This window comes from Scyliorhinus canicula, chromosome 4, assembly GCF_902713615.1.
Source record: "Scyliorhinus canicula chromosome 4, sScyCan1.1, whole genome shotgun sequence".
NCBI lineage: Eukaryota > Metazoa > Chordata > Chondrichthyes > Carcharhiniformes > Scyliorhinidae > Scyliorhinus > Scyliorhinus canicula.
This window is the reverse complement of record NC_052149.1, coordinates 145058673-145078015: the sequence shown is the minus strand read 5'-3', so window position 1 is coordinate 145078015 and position 19343 is coordinate 145058673. Positions and strand designations below refer to the sequence as shown.

The 19343-nt window shown below is 46.0% G+C and overlaps 1 protein-coding gene across 1 annotated transcript in view; it reads right to left on the bottom strand.

Moving 5' to 3' along the window:
- LOC119965058 (dedicator of cytokinesis protein 2-like) overlaps nucleotides 1-19343 on the bottom strand; it is a 759716-nt gene that overhangs the window by 148571 nt on the left and 591802 nt on the right. The window contains exons 30-32 of the mRNA XM_038795299.1: nucleotides 15344-15422; nucleotides 5541-5641; nucleotides 133-191 (exon numbers count right to left, since the gene is read on the bottom strand). Coding sequence (XP_038651227.1) covers nucleotides 133-191; nucleotides 5541-5641; nucleotides 15344-15422 — 239 coding nt within the window. The remainder of the gene's footprint in view (nucleotides 1-132; nucleotides 192-5540; nucleotides 5642-15343; nucleotides 15423-19343) is intronic.

Sequence of the window (19343 nt, the reverse complement as noted above, 5' to 3'; positions counted from 1 at the left end):
TTGGATATGGACTGCTTCAGAATCAGAGGATTCGTAAATGGTGCTCAGTCAGTGAAGGTCTTATATGTAAGATGCAGCAACAGTAGAAAAGTCACCTCATTCAAAACAATCGTGAAACAATATTTCACTCACCAAGCTTGTACCACATGTCACGAACATTGAATCCGATTTGGCGCCTCATATCTCCATATCTGGAAGAAATGGAGTGTTTTCATTTACCTTATTGTACAACCACTAAAAACTGTAAAAAGAAATATGTTTAACAATTTTAACCCATTATGAGTACCACCCTCTGTCCATGTTTCTCATCACCCTTTAGGACAACAGGCTATTCACTGGTAATTATGTCTTTTTACCAATAGGTCTCCGGATCAGGGTCATTCATTTTTAGGACTAAGGTGAAAATAAATTCTTTCACCCAGAGGTATATGAATCCTTGGAATCCTCTACCCCAGAGGACAGTGGATACGTGGCCTTTGAGTATACACAAAACTGAGAAGAATGGATGTTTTGGACACCAAGGGAACCAAGAGATATGGGGATAAGGGTGAGAAAGTAGTGTTGATGTAGATGTTCACACATAATCTCATTGACTGGCAGATTCAGCTCTCACAGCCATCTTGCCTACTCCTGCCCCTATTTCTTATGTTCTCAGCACCATGCTAATCTTCTCCTCAACCACAGGAGGCACTCCAACCAGCAGCCCGGAAAAAAGCAGCTGAGGTCAAATAAAATGCCATCTCTATCAGGATGGTTGCTGATGTTTATTCTCAGCCACTCAACCTCGAGATCCTGCAGTGTGAAATCTGAATTTCCAAGAGGAAATTGTTCATTTTTAACACTACTGTGAGGTCGATTTAAGGAGGCTGGTAAACATTCTGTGAATATGAAATTGGAAATAAAAACAGAGAACACTGGAAAACCTGAGCAGGTCTGGCCGCACCTATGGAGAGAGAAATAGAGTTAATGTCGTGAGTCCGTGTGATTCTTCTTCAGAACTGAAGAGAGGTAGAAATGTGATGGGTTTTCTGCTGTTGAAGAAAGGAGGCGGGAGGTGGAGTAAAATAGAAGGTCAGGAATAAGTGGGAGCTCAGGATATTTGACAAAGATGTCGTGGACACAAGACAAAGGGAGTGATAATGATAGTGTTGAAGACCAAGGCAGATATTAATAGTGGCATAACAACCAGATCAGATAATGTGTAAATAGCAGGACAAAGGCCAGTGTTCTCTGCAGGCAAAACATAAGAACAGGTTACAGACAGGCCCTTTTGGGGGACGGGTTTGGAAAAAATATATAATATCAAAATGGAGGACAGATGCAGAACTGGTATCAAGGTTTGCTACAGCTGTCAGCCTCTTAGCTGTGGGGGCTCTCTTGCCTCAGAATCAAAATATCACGAGTTTGAGTCCTACTCCAGAGATTTCAGGCGTGCTGGGCAAGATTTTCCAGCCCTTCCCGTTGACAAGATTTTCCAGCCCTTCCCGTCGGCAAGATTTTCCAGCCCTTCCCGTCGGCAGGATTTTCCAGTCCTGCCAATGGTGACCCCACCATAGCAGCTTTCCCGGCAGCAGGACTGGCAGGCCACACTAAATTCTGTGGGCATTGGCAAGACCAGCAACTAATGGCAAACCACCTCCACCACCAGAAAGCATACCTACGAGGGTCAGAAATACCCGCCAGTGTCTTTCAGGTGAGACAATAATCTGAGGATTTGTCAGCACTCTCAGATGATGGACGGCAATAGATTCCACTGTATTATTTCAAAGTGGAATTCTTGCCAATACTAATCTCCCAAACAGCTTCACTAAAACAGATTCTCTTGCCATTGTCACATGAAATGAAAATGAAAATCGCTTATTGTCACGAGTAGGCTTCAATGAAGTTACTGTGAAAAGCCCCTAGTCGCCACATTCCGGCGCCTGTCCGGGGAGGCTGGTACGGGAATCAAACCGTGCTGTTGGCCTGCTTGGTCTGCTTTAAAAGCCAGTGATTTAGCCTGGTGAGCTAAACCAGCCCCTATTGAAGTCTATTGGACCTTGCAAATTGGCTGTTGCATTTCTGACATTATAACAGTGGCAATACTTCAGCGAAATGGCTGTAAATCACATTTGGACACTCTGAGGTTGTGATAGGTGCAAATCTTCCTTGCTTCTTTTTTGGTCGACTCATAAATAAATCATGAGATCAATTAGGGATTATAGCCGTCCATGTTATTTTCTGTTCATCCAATAAATGGTTGGAAAACCATCCGGAGCAGCCTGGCCTCTATCCTATGCTCTCACTCTCCTCATGTGAAACCAAGAGGTAGCAGCACTAATTTATCACATCCTTCCCAAGCGACAGCTACCAATGTACAACAAGGGGATTAAACTATTTAAATTGTTCCCTTTCAAGGCCAGAGAGGCTGAGTGACAATTGCTTTCAGCCGTCAGGTAGTAGAGAACTTGCGTATTGCTGAAGAAAGGGTGATGTCGAAGCTTTTCATCTTGCACTCATCAGAACAATCACAAGACTACCAGTGTAAGGGGAAAACAACCATTTAGACTATATGTGAAGAGAATGCTGATTGGTTGGCAAGTGGAATCTGCTTGGTAGTGGTGTTGCTGTGGAGAATGGACCAGTTGATGGTGACTAACAGATAACTGCCAAGCAGAGTCCACTTGCCAACCAATCAGCATTCTCTTCCCATACAGTATAAAGGTAGTTTTCCCCTTGAGACTGGTAGTCTTGCGAATTGTCAGGTTGAGTGCAAGATGGAAAGCTTTGCCACATCTCTCTCTTTCAGCAAAACACAAGTTATCACATTGTTAGAATGGAACTTTGCGCCGGGTCATTGTCCGTGTGGAGTTTGCACATTCTCCTTGTGTCTGCATGGGTCTCTCTCTCTCTCTCTCTCTCTCTCTCTCTCTCTCTCTCTCCCCCCACCCACCCACACACACAACCTAAAGATGTACAGAGTAGCTGGATTGGCCATGTGAAAATTGCCCCTTAATTAGAAAAAAAACCAACTGGGTACTCAAAATTTATTTTAAATAAAGGTACTTTTGCTGCTGGGTTCCAGCCATAACTCTCTGCAGTGAGTTTAATGGACAATTATTGCTCAAATCTGATAAGTTTTTTTAAATACCACGGTGGATGAGGGAAAAATATTAATTCTGTGAAACAGATGGTGGAAAACATTAACTGACCAGCAAACTCTGCAGATGTATTACCCTGATTTATCTCTTAAGCCCCAAATTTGCTGGGAGTTAACACACTGTTGTTTTACCAGCAAGGTCCAGCCTGTGGCGTGGACTCCATCATTTGCCAAATAATTACCATCTCAGTAGCAAGGTTGAGGATCATGGCAATATTTCAACCGAGATTTGAAATACTCCATAGACACGTTAGCTCATGCACTGCCATGGCTTGCAGGAGCAATCTATCAGGACAGAATGGAGTTGATGTGGGAATGAATGAATATTTCGGAGTTTGGTTTGATTACATATTGAGGGAATTAATATGCCAAACTATGCCAATTGAAAATAAGTAGATAGAGTGAAGCCCACGGCTGAATAGAGCAGGGTGTTCACGTTTTTTGTTTGTCAACGTAATAGCGTGCTGCTTCATGGGCCATGTACAAAGTATAAATTTCATGTTGGCGAAGTTCCATAGTAAATTGGCAATTAGTGGGATGTGGATTTATAGGGCTGGATTTTAGGTTTTGCTCAAAGAAAGATGTGGCAAAGCTTTCCATCTTGCACTCATTCCGACATTTCGCAAGACTACCAGTCTCAAGGGGAAAACAACCTTTATACAGGGGGAGAAGTGGGGGTTTGAATGACTTGCGCTCCCCCCCATCTCATCAGGCAAGTCGGTTGAAATCCGATTCGTTCTGCACAAGCCATAGTATTACGTGGGTGGGTTGAATTTGCAAACACTGGGGAGCAAATCCCACCCTGGGCAGCTGCCGGCCAGTTCAATAGGCTGGCAGCACCAGGAGTTTAGTAGTGGACACTGCTGGGACTGCAACTAGCCGCAAGAGGAAGGGCCAAGATATCCTCGAGTGGGGTAAATTCGTGGTATTGGGGGGGAGGGTCTGCCCAGCACAGGGAGGGGTGAGGCAGTTGAGGGAAGGGAAGGGAATGGGGGGCAGTGTTATCTTACGGGTTTTAACCCCCCCCCCGCCCCCCAAGTTCCTCCCTGCCCTCTTAAAAACCTCTTTAAAAAATGGGCTGCCTCCTGCTCAGCTGCCCTTGTTAACTGCATTAGGACGTGGCGAGTGTACGATCAGAGTCAATTGACTTGCTGAAAAGCCCTTACTAATTTTTCTAACATGGCAGGTGGGCTGCCGATTTCAGTACCTTCCCACCTACCATGTTAAGGGGCTGATCTGGAGGGTGGGCAGACAGATAGTCGGATGGATACTGTGGTGGTATGATTTGCATAGCTGTCTGCCATTGGTGCAGAACACCGGCTTACCATTGGCTCTGGTCGGTCATGTGCCTCTCGACCAATTGGTTGAGACCAGTCATGTGACGGCTCTCCGATTGGTCAAGAGGCTGAGTTAACCACGCCTCCATACCGAGGTATAAATAGTCAGAACGCCCGGCGGTCGTCCATTTTATTGTTGTCGACCGCAGGGCTAAGTTTTAGCTTATTAAAGCCTAACTTTTGTATAGCAACACGTCTCTCGTGCAATTGATGGCTCACCAGATACTCACCCTATTCTACTTGCCCACCCATTAAAATTACACCTTGCGGGTCACCTAAAATCCAGCCCTATAAATCCACATCCCATTAATTGCCAATTTACCATGGAACTACACCAACATGAACTTTCCATTAACTTGTTGTGTTGTGATCACCACACTTGTAACTAAGCAATCTTTGCATTCTGGGTTTGCATTTTACATCCAAAAGGTGAAGAAATAGAGGGGGTAAAGAGGGAATTCCATGGTGTGGGACCTAGATGTTCAGCATTACCAATGGTGACCTGAGGATGGAGTAAACATTATGGTGAGTTCTTGGAAATGCTGGAAGGTTGGAGGAGATATGGAGAGATGAGTCCATGAAAGCATTCAAACACAAGAATGAAAATATTAAATGGGGGATGCTGAAGGAACCGGAACTGATATAGATCAAAATGGAAGGAGTGGTGGGTGAGGGGGAGATAGAGTACAAAGGGTGGAGATAGGATGCATCTTATGAAAACATTAAAACAGTGCATTCTGGAGGTGACAAAGGTCTTAATCAATCCACCAAAATGTCAACAGCAGTAAGAAAAGCTTTTCAAACATCCAGTCCCACAACGCTAAAGCAGGACAAACCAGCAAGTAAGAAATATTAGTGCAGATAGAGCTAAACTCTTAAGGCTTTAAGGACTGACTTGTCCAGGCCCTCTTACCCAGAGGGGACATTTTGAACATACCATGGGTAAACTGTTCATTTGGTCTGATGGAAGAGCTAGAACTGAATGACATTTTCCTGTTTCACTGCTGCTTCTCCTCAAGGTATAGCTGGGACTGAATAACAAAACATCAGTAAACAACACTCACTTGTTCAAGATTTTGGCGCACTTTGCCTGAGAAAAATGTTGCAGCTGTAGAGATTCTTGGGTAATGAAGCTTACGGCCAAATGAAAGTAAATATTCCACAGCTAAAGACAAAAACATTCAAAATTACACAGAAACATAATTAAAATTTACTGCATATTAAAACAGTCATTATTTAAGGAACATCGCAAAGTTATGGCTCTGTCTAGTATTTTAAATTATTCAGAAAAAGTTTGCACTTTATAAAACTATACAATAAAACATGTTTAATATTTTTAAGCTTCTATCAACATAATTGTCGCAATATTTCTACTTCATATTCGTCATGAAAGATTGTTATATTTTAACGTGTTACCAGATTCATTATTTTATAAAGAGTTGGCATAAAACAGGGAACAACAGATGTCCAAAGAAATACAGTTAAGTGTTTACTGGAAACATGCAAAACAGGAGTAAGGCAATCAGCCCCTTGAGCTTTTTCTACAGTTCAATTATATCTTGGCTGATCTGTAGCTTAATTCCATTTGGATACCTTGGATCCATATCCTTTAATATGCTTATCTTAACAAAAATGTGTCAATCTCAGGTCTGAAATAATCAACTGATCTGACCTCAACAACTTACCGAGGGAGAAAGGTCTAGATTTCCACTATCCTTTGTGTGAAGAACATGTGAACATAGGAAATTAGGAGCCGGAGTAGGCCACTTGGCCCTTCGAGCAACTGCTCTATTCATTCATTCCCACCTACCCCCCGATAATATTTCACCTTCTTTGTTTATCAAGAATCCATCTTCCTCTAGCCTGAACACATTCACAGTCTCTGCCATCACTGCCTTTTGAGGAAGGAAGTTCCAAAGATTAACTAACCTCAGAAAGAAAAGTTGTCTTCTTGGGCGGCATTCTCCACCCCCCCTGCCGGGTCAGACAATCCACAGGGGGGGTGGCCCGAATCCGGCCCCGCCGCACCGAGGCCGGCTGCTCTATTCTCCGGCGCCGTTTTTCGGGCGGGGGCGGGAGTCGTGCTATGCCGGTCGATGAGCCGAGCGGCTGTCCATTTTTGGCTAGTCCTGCCGGCATGGGTTATGCATGGTCCCACATGGTGGGACCTGGCAGGTAAGTCAATGTGGGCGGTCCACGGGGGGAGGGGGGGGGGGGGGGGCGTGGGGGGTTGGCGGAGGGAGATCCGACCCCAGGGAGGGCCCCCACGGTGGCCTGGCCCGTGATCAGGGCCCACCGATCTGCGGGCGGGCCTGTTCCGTGTGGGCACTTCTTTCTTCCACGACGGTCCCCTGTAGGGTTCTGCCATGGCCGACGTAGAGAAGAGAACCCACCGCGCATGCGCCAAAATACGATGGAATCACGACGGCCGTTCCACGCATGCGCAAACTCGCGCAGTCCCTTCGGCGCCGGCTGGAGCGGCGCCAACCCCTCCGGCATCCACCTAGCCTCCTAGACAGGTGAGAATTCCTCACCTTGGGGGCCCTTTGAAGCCGGAGTTGTTGCCGCCAGTTTTCCCTCTGGCGTGGGGACATAGTCCCCGGAAGGGAGAATCCCGTCCCTTATCTCTATTAAATGGGAGACCCCTTATTTTTAAACAGTGATCCCTAGTTCTAGATTTTTCCACAAGAGGAAACATCCTCTCCACATCCACCCTGTCAAAACCCCTCAAGATCATATACGTTTCAATCAAGTCACTTCTTACTCATCTAAACCTCAGTTGAAACAAGCCTAACCTCTCCAACCTTTCTCCATGCCTGCCCATTATTTGTATTAGTCTAGTAAACCTTATCTGAACAGCTGGTACGTCAGGAAAGTCATTTCAATATATCTGCATCTCATTATTGGGACCCCTTGCTGGAAACATCTCCCCACACTGGATCACCCGAGCATGTTGCCGTTCAATTAGAATGATGTGCCTCACAATGGTACATAAGTTTCATGCCCTTGGCAACCTGCACTTTGCCCCCAACTTCGAGGTTTGTTCGCCTATCTTGAATCACACAGCGCTCGCAGGGGTCAGCGACAGGCTTCATAGGCTGCACCACACTGCGGCCAGACCAGCCGTCAGACTTCAGGGTTATGGCTGCACTGGGGAAGGAGGGTAACTGGCCTCATCCAGGAGAAGAGGCTTCAGGGGTAGGGCTCCACTGGGGAAGAGGACGATCAAGAACCAGAGGGAAGAGATTTAAGGAATTTGGTGAAAAGTTATATGACAAAAAAACATTTTCACACAACGAGTTGTTAGAGTTCTGGAGTGCACTGCCTGAGAGTGTGGTGCAGACAGGTTCAATCGAGGCATGAAACATAGAATTATATAATTATTTGTAAAGAAATAATGTGCAGGGTTATGGGAAAGGAAGGTAGGAGAATGACACCATGTGAAATGCTCATCTCAAGCAATAGAACAACATAATTGTTGTAACATCAATGGTGAATCGTACAATTCACATCTTGGATAAGGCAACTGATTGGATTGGATTGGATTTGTTTATTGTCACGTGTACCGAGGTACAGTGAAAAGTATTTTTCTGCAAGCAGCTCAACAGATCATTCAGTACATGGAAGAAAAGGGAATTAAACAAATTCAAGAAAATACATGAGAATACATAATAGGGAAACACAAGATATACAATGTAACTACATAAGCATTGGCATCGGTTGAAGCATACAGGGTGTAATGTTAATTAGGTCAGTCAATAAGAGGGTCATTTAGGAGTCTGGTGACAGTGGGGAAGAAGCTGTTTTTGAGTCTGTTTGTGCGTGTTCTCAGACTTCTGAATCTCCTGCCCGATGGAAGAAGTTGGAAAAGTGAATAAGCTGGGTGGGAGGGATCCTTGATTATGCTGCCCGCTTTCCCCCGGCAGCGGGAGGTGTAGATGGAGTCCATGGATGGGAGACAGGTTTGTGTGATGGACTGGGCGGTATTCGCGACTCTCTGAAGTTCCTTGCGGTCCTGGGCTGAGCAGTTGCCATACCAGGCTGTGATGCAGCCCGATAGGATGCTTTCTATGGTGCATCTGTAAAAGTTGGTAAGAGTTAGTGTGGACATGCCGAATTTCCTTAGTTTCCTGAGGAAGTATAGGCGCTGTTGTGCTTTCTTGGTGATAGCGTCGACGTGAGTGGACCAGGACAGATTTTTGGTGATGTGCACCCCTAGGAATTTGAAACTGCTAACCATCTCCACCTCGGCCCCGTTGGTGCTGACAGGGGTGTGTACAGTACTTTGCTTCCTGAAGTCGATGACCAGCTCTTTAGTTTTGCTGGAATTGAGGGAGAGATTGTTGTCGTTACACCACTCCACTAGGTTCTCTATCTCCCTCCTGTATTCGGACTCGTCGTTATTCGAGATCCGGCCCACTATGGTCGTATCGTCAGCAAACTTGTAGATGGAGTTGGAACCAAGTTTTGCCACGCAGTCGTGTGTGTACAGGGAGTAGAGTAGGGGGCTAAGTACGCAGCCTTGCGGGGCACCGGACTATTGTGGAGGAGATGTTGGTGACATTCTGCTGCTGTGAATCCATTTAGAGGTGACTCAGTTGTCCATGGAGCGTTTTTCCAAATCACACTGACATTCGGCACTCTCGATTAGGGGTCCTGGGCTGTATTTATCTTCAGCTTAATATGAATGTGGATCACCTGAGCTTGATGACGTCAGACACTTGCCTGCCAGACATTAAAATGGCTCCTCTTTAACACAGACACTGAGAGTGTGGTGGAGGCCTCATGCCAGCCCCAGCTCTTGCCAAGTCCACAATGAACACACACCATGAAAATGAAATGAAAATCGCTTTATTGTCACAAAGTTACTGTGAAAAGCCCCTAGTCACCACATTCCGGCGCCTGTCCGGAAAGGCTGGTACGGGAATCGAACCGTGCTGCTGGCCTGCCTTGGTCTGCTTTCAAGGCCAGCGATTTAGCCCTGTGCTAAACCAGCCCCAGATCGTGAAAGAGGTGTGATTTTATTTACATTTGTGAACATTATATACATGTTATGAACACTCGTGCCACCTTTGTGCTCCTAAATATTTTTACCTTTCCTCACCCTTTTGCTACATCTTGGTGTTTCCCTGACATCCACAGTGAAGTTGGTGGCAGACTGCTGACTGCTACACCCTATTGCCTGTGATGCCCTTGATTGGCAATGTCCTGAGGGCCGAGATCTGGAGGGCTTCGGCCTGCTTTGAGTGCCTTGCTATGAGGCAGGAGCACCCTCCTGGACCTATGAAGATGGAGGTGATGGGGTCACAGGAAGAGGGGATAGGGATTCGCCAGACACTTCCAGAGACACCTGGCTGGATTGCCCTGGAGTGTCCAGCTGCTTGTCCACCTCCCTTTAGGTGCCCAAGGCCCCTGGCTAACTCTTTAAGGAGCAAGGGAAGCTGGAGTGAGACTGAGGGGACCAATGCTTCTCTCATGGAGCCACTGTTAGATGCTACCAATGCCTACAGCGATGGAATGCAGCTGCTGCAGCAGTGCAGAACCGATATCCTGGACTAAGGCAGCCGGCAACCTGCCAGTGTTGGCCTTGGTGCATTGGCATGCTGGCAGTATCACCTCAGGCTGAACGTTGACAGATTCCTCCATCATCTGTTGCAATCTGAGGAATGCAGCTGACATCCCCCCTTCATGTTCTCGTGACTGTCACTACATCTGCAGCAACTTATTTAAGACCAAATCCAGAGGCTCATCATCTGACTCAGCAGATCCGCGACCTCCAGCAGTTCTCTGAGTGCCAGCGACCTTAGATGTCCCTGCCTCTGCCTACTGTGGATCTGGTGCTGTGTTCACCAGATCGTGACACCAAGCCCGTTCGAGAACTAGTTCCACCGAGGTGTGTGTCTGTGCTGGTGGCGGCTGTGAGTGAGTGCCGTGAGGGGTCATCTGCTGTCATGTCCTCCTCAGCCAAGGTTTGCTCAGGGTTAAAACTGAGGGCCTGGCTTTTGAATACCTTCAGGGGCTTTTCAGAGGTGTCTATGAGAGAAAACTGAGATCATTAGTGTATGGCAGACGACTTGAAAACAGGACAAAGCACTCTCAGTAAGATTGTCTGAGGGATCAGCTGGTGCAGGATCCTCAGTTACCAGGGGAACAGGATATTGGAGCGGGCCTCAATGACGTCCAGCAGGCACTCCAATGAGGTATAACTGAAATTGAGGGTTGAAGTCTTCTTCAGTTTTAAGGCCATGTCTTCAGTGGGAGCAATCCTGGTCTGCCAACATTGACAAGTTTGCACGCAGCTGCACTTTAAATATGGTGCCCAGAATGAGGAATCGGTGAACTCAGGATGGGACAGGCGAATCTGAGACCTGTGATCCAACAATTTCCCTGCGAATGCATAATTAATGTGGCGGAGTGCGAAAACTTACCATTGTGATCAATGGTTCGGGTGTCGCCTTTTACGCCTTCTCTCGCACTTAGTGCAATGGGGAGGAAATCATGCCCAGTGGGTCATTCAACTAATGAACGTCATCTTGTTTTCTAAGATTCCAAGAAGTATGCCAACATCGCAACTCAATAGGGTGTACATTGATTGTGAAGAACATATAGTGGGAATCTATGATCTGTCATCCCTTGTAGCTCAGAGGAGCAACAGTTCCACCTTTAATTGGGAGCTCTATCCTGGACCTTGTAGCTTGATGTCTGATGGATGAATGGCCATGCACTGAAGCCAGTCGAGATAATCTGCTAATATGTTAACAGAAATTACAGTGTTGATTTTACAAGTAGCATCGAAAGCTTGAACTTGCACCAAAACTGACAAGTAGCCTGGATTAAGACAATCTGCTTCCCCCAGGAACTCTGTTGTGTTGTCAATATCTGGATTTTCCATTTCCAACTAACCAGGCATGAGCCCATTAATTAAATATTTTCAGGAGTCTGTATGCCTAAAATTTTAGCTATGCTTTAGCTTTAACGCCAGGTATTCCATGCCTTGGAAAACCTGATAGGTGAAAGGTGAGAACTACCTGATCGAAATGATGAGTTTTTTTCCTGCACTACATTTCCCAATCGATCCTTGTCTTCCCCCGCCAATGTACTCAGATACCAACCATTCCTCCTTCCTCTCCGCTCTGCCACCCAGGTGAAAAAATGAAATGAAAATCGCTTATTGTCACAAGTGGGCTTCAATGAAGTTACTGTGAAAAGCCCCTCATCACCACATTCTGGTGCCTGTTCGGGGAGACTGAGACGGGAATTGAACCCGCACTGCTGGTCTGCCTGGGTCTGCTTTTAGCTCTTAGCCAGCTATTTAGCTTTAGCTTTTAGCTCTTAGCCAGCTATTTAGCTCACTGTGCTAAATCAGCCCCAGAAAGCCTTCTGCCTGACAGCCTCTTAACCCAGCTGGCTGCTGACTGTGAAATGGAATCCAACGTTCAGATTCGGCAGGCCTCTGGGAAACCCATACTGCAGGGTTTTACCAGCCAGCAACCCTCCTGCCTGATCCCTCTCCATAAATATAAGGGGGTTTGTGTCTGTTAGTTCATGTTTTGATCCAGAGGTGAAACTTTAAACTATTTTCTCCATCTATACATTCACCCTAAATCACAATCAAGGTTTATCACACCATTCCTTTTCCCCAAGATTTCAAAACTTTGGAGTTCCTCATTTCCCTCAGTCAACCGCTGCTACAATCCAGAGATTATGGGGGGGGGGGAAAAAACAAGTGCGGAATCACTAACTCCTTCTTGAATTATGTATTTGACACATAAAGGAGTCACTGTCTATTAACTTGGATATCTTGCTATTTTTGATAGCAAGCAATCTCCTCATGCTTTGCTCTGATCCAATTATAAGCTGCGACATGTTTAATGATTTAGAGTGGTTGAAATAAAAAATCTTGGGAGTTCCGCAAGGAATCTCCCCAATGATTGCTGCTTATGCTGCGCTAAACTTGGCAGACGCTCTGCTCTTCTTATAGACTCTCAATGGCTGTCATACTCAATTCCTTTCAGTTAAGTAGCACAGGGAACTTGATGGGCTGAAATCCCTTGATATTATCCTCCCCCCCACCACCATCCTGCAACCTCATAAACAAACTGAAAATGGCAGTTTACATCAGGAGATTCATTTTACTTTTTTAGGGTTGTTATATACTTGTGAATTAATTATCTTTGAAATCAAATAAATCCGTGTTTTTTTTACTTTCCTCAAACACAGATCTTTGTGCATCGTTTTTCATTCAAAGTGCTTTAAGGAGACAGAGATGTGACTGTCTGCAGTGGTAGCACAGAGCCAGAAGCTTGTGGATTCAAGAAAGGCCACAGAGTGTTGAGGACATAAACTAGGTAGATACTTCAGTTCAGCACTATGGGAGGACTGCACTGTGGTTGGCACCATCATTCAAGTGAGATCCCCTTGTATGATTCAAAGGTGAGCAGAGGAGTTAACCTGATATCCTGAGGGGAGTTGGTGGCATAGTGGCAAAGGCGGTAGCACAGTGGTTAGCACTGTTGCTTCATGGTGCCAGGGTCCCAGGTTTGATTCCCGGCTTGGGTCACTGTCTGTCCGGACTCTGCATGTTCTCCCCGTGTCTGCGTGGGTTTCCTCCCACAAGTCCCGGAAGGTGTGCTGATAGGTGAATTGGACATTCTGAATTCTCCCTCTGTGTACCCGAACAGGCCCCAGAGTGTGGCACTAGGGGATTTTCCCAGTATCTTCATTGCAGTGCTAATATAAGCCCACTTGTGAAAATAATAAACATTATTATTGTTGCTGGACTAAGTAATCAAGAGATCCAGGATAATGCTTTCGGTTTTAGTCCCACCATCACAAGAATTTGAATAGTAGAATTTGAATTCCATAATATAAACCTGAAATTAAAAGTCTAATGATGCCCATGAAACCACCGTCAATTGTATTTAAAAACAGATCTGGTTCACTAATGCCTAATTTAGGGAAGGATATCTGCCACCCTTACCTGGTCTGCCCTCAGTTCAACCGCAATTAGGATGGACAATAAATGCCAGCGAAGGCCAGATCCCATGAAGGAATTTTAAAAATTTATATTCCAATTAAAAGCAGATGACTGATCATTCTTCTATTGCTAGTTCTGTCTTCCTGCTGAGAGAAAATTGGCTCCTGTGTTTCACTTTACACCAATGACTAAGCTTGGAAAAAGTAGATCTTCGACTATGAAGCACTTTGCGATGCTCTAGGGTTTTGAAGGATGCTAAACGCAACTTATTTCTTTAAATGTGAAGACATAGCGCTTTGAACATTGCTTTCAACATTATTGAGAAATGCAATGGCTCTACACTGAATTGAAAATGTTTCAGTGAATCACAATAGAATCTTTCAGCACACAAGAAGGTCATCCGGGCCATTGTGACTGTGCCAGCTCTTTGAAATAGCTATTCAATTTGGCCCACTTTGCTGCTCTTTTCCCATTGTCCTGTATTTTTTTTTCTTTTCTGGGATTAATCCAATTTCTTTTTGGAAGTTCCCCATTGCATCCACTTCTACAACCCCTTCAGACAGTACGTTCCAGATCATAACAACTTGCTGCAAAAAATAAATTCTCCTCATCTCCTCTCTGCACCTTTTTGCCCATTGTATTCAATCTGTAACACCAGGTTATCGAACAGACCATGGTTAGAAACAGTACCCCCTTATTCATTGTATCAAAGCCCCTCATTATTCTGAACACCTCTATTAAATCTTCCTCTCTGCTCAAAGGAGAATCATCCCTTTCTAGTCTTCCCGCATTCGTGAACTTCAGACACAGAAGTGGAAGCTCTGGATTATATTTTGGCTGGTCGGATAAATAACTAGTAGCATTTGCACCACACAAACAGCAACTAGTTGGCATCAAACCATTTCCCCTTAATGTTTAATGGCATTACCGTCTCTGAATGTTGGGAATTTTGTGACAAGTAACTCACCTCCTGACTCCCCCCCCCCCCCCCCCCCCCCCCCCAAAGCCTGTTCACCATTTACAAGATACAAATCAAGAGTGTGATGGGATACTCTCCACATGCCCGGGGGAGTGCAACTCCAACAGCACTCAAGAAGCTCAACACCATCCAGGACAAAGCAGCCTGCTTGATTAGCACCCCATCCACAACTTAAACTCCCTCCACCACTGGTGCACAGTGGCAGCAGTGTGTACCATCTACAGGATGCACTGAAGCAATTCAACAAGCTTCCTTCGACAGCACCTTTCAAAGCCACATCCTCTATTAACCAGGCGAACAAGGGTAGCAGGGACATGGGAAAGCCAACAACTGCAAGTTGCCCTCCAAGCCACACACCCTCCTGACTTGGAACTATATCGCCATTTGTTCACTATCACTCGGTCAAGATCCTGGAACTCCCTTCCTAACAATCACTGTGGGTGTATCCACATCACACAGAGAGAAGCATTCAAGAAGCATTCAAGCTCACCAGCACATTCGCAAGGACAATTAGCGTTGTGAAATAAATGCTGGTCTAGCCAGCAACATTCACATCCCATGAAAGGATAAAAAATACCTTCTTCTTACAAAATTGACTTTTATCATCTTATATTCTGTACTGTCCTTCAAACTCATCTCTTACACTAAGCCTATTGACATCCCAACATACCGTCTCCTTTATTTCAGCCTTCAATGTACTCAAGCCTCTGCAAAACCCGTTTGGACATTTTGCTGTATTTACGTCACCACATGAACACATGTTGTTATCTTATCATCTCACACCCATTTAGTCGTCTTAAATTTGGGATGGTGCTGAAGTTTGTTAGTGTTTTAGTACCACCCCAATTTAATAAGACACCAGACTGATACTAATGCTGATGCATTGGATGTTGACTGCTGCATTCTCCTACCTGCTGCTCAAAGTTCATGTTCTCCAGGAACTTATTGTTCATGGTTTCTGCAAACTTGTTAATCGCTCGTAGAAAGACTCTGTAAAAAAAACCAAATCAAAACAATCAATTAATACACATTTATTAAAATGGCTGTTTGCAAAGGATGGGTGGGGGGATACATTGAAACAGAGTCCTCTTTAAACTTTGGGGATGTGGGTTTAATTTAATCCAGGCAGACAAAATGAAGGCCTTCTTTCTCTGCAGAGTGTAAAGGTTTAGGTGAAAGAAGTATGGGTGGTCTCAATCTAATGGGAGGAGGAGCTTTCTAGTTTTGAATTTCCAATACACATCAGGAGCATGTACCTGACATTACTAAAGGATTTAGTCCATCACCTTTAGTGGGATCTCGCTGTGCATAAATAGACTGCCACTTTCCCCCATTGTGATCAAGTTTCCAAAGTGCTTTAATGGCTGTGAAGTACTTTGGGACTCTGTGAGGATGTGAAAGATGCTACAGGGTTGCAAGTTTGTTTACACCTCGCTGTATCATTTGTCATTTTGTGGACAATTCTTGGGTTATAGTTCTCTGACATGTCAAGATAGCTGTCAACCGAGCTGGTCCAATTGTAAATCATTACTTCAGCACTAAGTAAACAAAGAGAAAGGAAACTTTTGCAAGAATCCCGTCACAGTGTGATGAGATATGTCTGGTACTAAACCCCTGCTCTCAACATTCTTATCAATTTATAAAGCAGCTTGTCTTCCATTTGCAGCTTTTACAAGAAAGGCCCATGAGAGGCTAAGCTAAGCAGGTCCTAATAGTGATTTACAAATTCTCGGAGTCGAGCTTCCGGCATTAAGAACATGTTGCAGCTGGCCAAAGAGAATTTTTCATCCATTAAAAGTAATGTGGAGGACCAAAGTTGATTGAATTGCAGCACAAAAAGCCAATTTTATACTGTGATTTGCATATCTCTCATGACATCTGCTCTTCACTCATGGATCTTAAGCAGCTGTCAACAAAAGCAAACTTCCCTTATCGGGATTTAGTAAGGACAGAGACCAGGAAGACCAAATCTACAGCAGGCGCGCTGCCTCCAGTAAATCGGTAGAACCGCTTTGATTTTGTCGGAGACCCGGTGGCACTGGTGAGTTGGACCAGCAGTACCAGAGCGATTTCCCCAGTGCAGGTTGGAGATGGATGACTAGGCCTTTTCCATCAGGGTGTACCTCTACAACATCAAGAGCTATGGTTTTGTGGAGGTACATTCATGGTAATTGTCGGATTTTTCATAAAGGCATTCAGTTCACCCTCTCCTCCATAGAAAGGAGTTGATTTTGGGATTCATGGCTCAAGATTTCAATGAGTTCCCAGAGAAAGTGACCCAGAGTATGTTATGGGAATATTCAAACAGCTGTGGGTCAATTGTTTTCCAGTGGCCAACGCAAGCAACTTGACTGGAGGCTGAAATCACAGTACACTCATGGTTCTGCTGTTGGACTCGCAATTCAGAGGCTATGGCATGGATTTCTGCTCCCGAGGCAGGCACAGAGTTGGGGAAACATCTGGGTCACCCCATCCTTGTCGGGACAAAGTGCCCCGAGCTGTGGCATCTTTGTTCCGGCGGGGGGTGGGAGAGGCGGGGGGGTGGGAGGGTAGTTGTGCATGCCTGGTATTGAGCCCTCCCTGAAACAGTTCCGAGGAAGCTACAAATGTTGATGAAAGCTGAGATAGACTTCATTCCTCTCATCCCCTCACCCCATAAAAAACAGCCTCACGGATAAAAACCTTATCCCCATAACCTTGATTTCCATGCCGACTAAACATCTGTCTCTCTCAACCTTGAAATTATTTAATGATCCAGCCTCTTCAGCCCTCTGTGCTAAGGAATTCCACAAATTTACTATCCTCTGAGAGAAGAAATTCCGCCTCACTTGTCTTAAATGAGCGACCCCTTACTCTGAGATTATGCTTTTTGATCTTCAACTCAACCGCAGGGGAAAATCTATCCTGTCAAGCCCCCTGAGAATTCTATATGTCTCAATGAGGCTGCTTCTCATTCTGCTAAACTCTAATGAGTACTGCCAAATTCACTTCCAAAGGGACGGTTAAAGCCAGTGGAGTTAAGATATTTTCAGCCCAGAACCGAAGGGGGAAAGGCCAGACAGCTAATCAACTTCAACCAGACGGTGGACTCCAGACTCTCATTGTGACAAAACATCTAAAAACGTAGTTTTGAAACTGAGCCCTAACAACCATCTGCTCTTGATCCTGTGGTTCATGTAATGACTAAAATTAGTTACTCTTTCATGAAAATTTACATAAACTTATTCATATGATAAAATGCTGCAGAAAGCAGAATTATGCTAATATGTTCCACATACATAATTTGATCTCCCACGACAGTACGGTGGGGTGGGGGGGGGGGGGGGGGGGGGGGGGGGTGGGAGGAGCAGGGAATGGAAGGTTCAATTTTATAATTATGCTGCAAATAAGAGGCAGCGCCTATCAAATTGACAGCTCATTGAGCGCAAGTAGCTGGGCTCACATTCAACTGAGACAGAAAAGGTTGTCTTTACTGCGGCCTACAGGCCGTGGCCTGAGGCAAAAACTACACAACCTCACTCCCAGCGAATTCTCCCACCAATTGAATGAGCTGGAGAATTCACGGGCAGGATTCTCCCCTACCCGGCGGGGTGGGGGGTCCCGGTGGGACGGAGTGGCGTGAACCACTCCGGCGTCAGGCCGCACCTTCAGGGGCTAGGCCCGCACCGGAGTGGTTGGCGTCCCACTGGCCGGCGGGAAAGGATCTTGGCGCCACGGCAACCTGCGCCGAAGGGCCTCCGCCGGCCAGCGTATGCGCGAGAGCGCCAGCGCGTGCTGGCGTCATCCTCGTGCATGCGCAGAGGGAATCGCTTCCGCACCGGTAATGGCGGAGGACCACAGCCTCCGATGCGGAACAATAGAGTGCCCCCACGGCACAGGCCCGCCCGCATATCGGTGGGCCCCGATCGCGGGCCAGGCCACTGTGGGGGCACCTCCCGGGGCCAGATCCCCCCGCGCCCACCCATGAACCCCGGAGCCCGCCCACGCCGCCAGGTCCCGCCGCTAAGGGACCTACTCCAATTTACGCTGGCGGGACTGGCATCAGACGGGCTGGACTTCGGCCCATCGCAGGCCGGATATTTTGGGCAGCCCCGGCGCCCATTGAGTTGCGCTAGACCCCGCCATTCTCCGAGGCGGGCGGCGAGACTCATGCCGAGTCGGGGGCGGGTGAATTAGGGGGACGGCGGGAGCTGGATTCACGCCGTCCCCCAACGATTCTCCCACCCGACAGGGGGTCGGAGAATGCCGCCCCACATCATAGCTCCACTGCCGATTCAAAATTTATACACTCTTTTTATCATCAAGGTGAAGCTTATTTTTCAAAGGAGAAAAGAGGATGAAGCAATGTCACTCCAGGCCAATGAGTTTAGTGTCAGCCATGCCGAAAATTGCTAGAATCCATCATTGGGGCCGAGGAAGCGAGCACTTAGGGAAGCATAAGCTGATTAGCAAGAGTTAGCAAGGTTTGCCGAAAGGTCGATCATGGCTAACTGATCTAATAGAGTTTTTTTTTATGATGGAGTCACTGAGTTGTGCTGTGAGGAGGATCGATAGATGCGGTATAATGGATTTTGCGAAGGTATTTGATGAAGTTCCGCATGATGAACATGGAGACAACCCTGTGGCATTAAAAGCAAATGGAGGGGGAGGAGCTGGTATAAAAGTGACATTCTCAGACTGGTGGTCAAGGGTAAAGTGATTTCCCTCAGGCAGTGGCATGGGGATCCCAGCTTTTCACTATATATAAATGAATTGGATCAGGGGTTACTGAAAATACCTTTGAGTTTGAAGAGGGCACTAAGTTAGGAGGTGTAGTGAATTGTGAAAAAAGAAAGTAGTAAACTGCAAATGCACAGATTGTAGGTGAGAATAACAACAGCAGATGTAGTTCAACATAAAATGCAAGGTCAT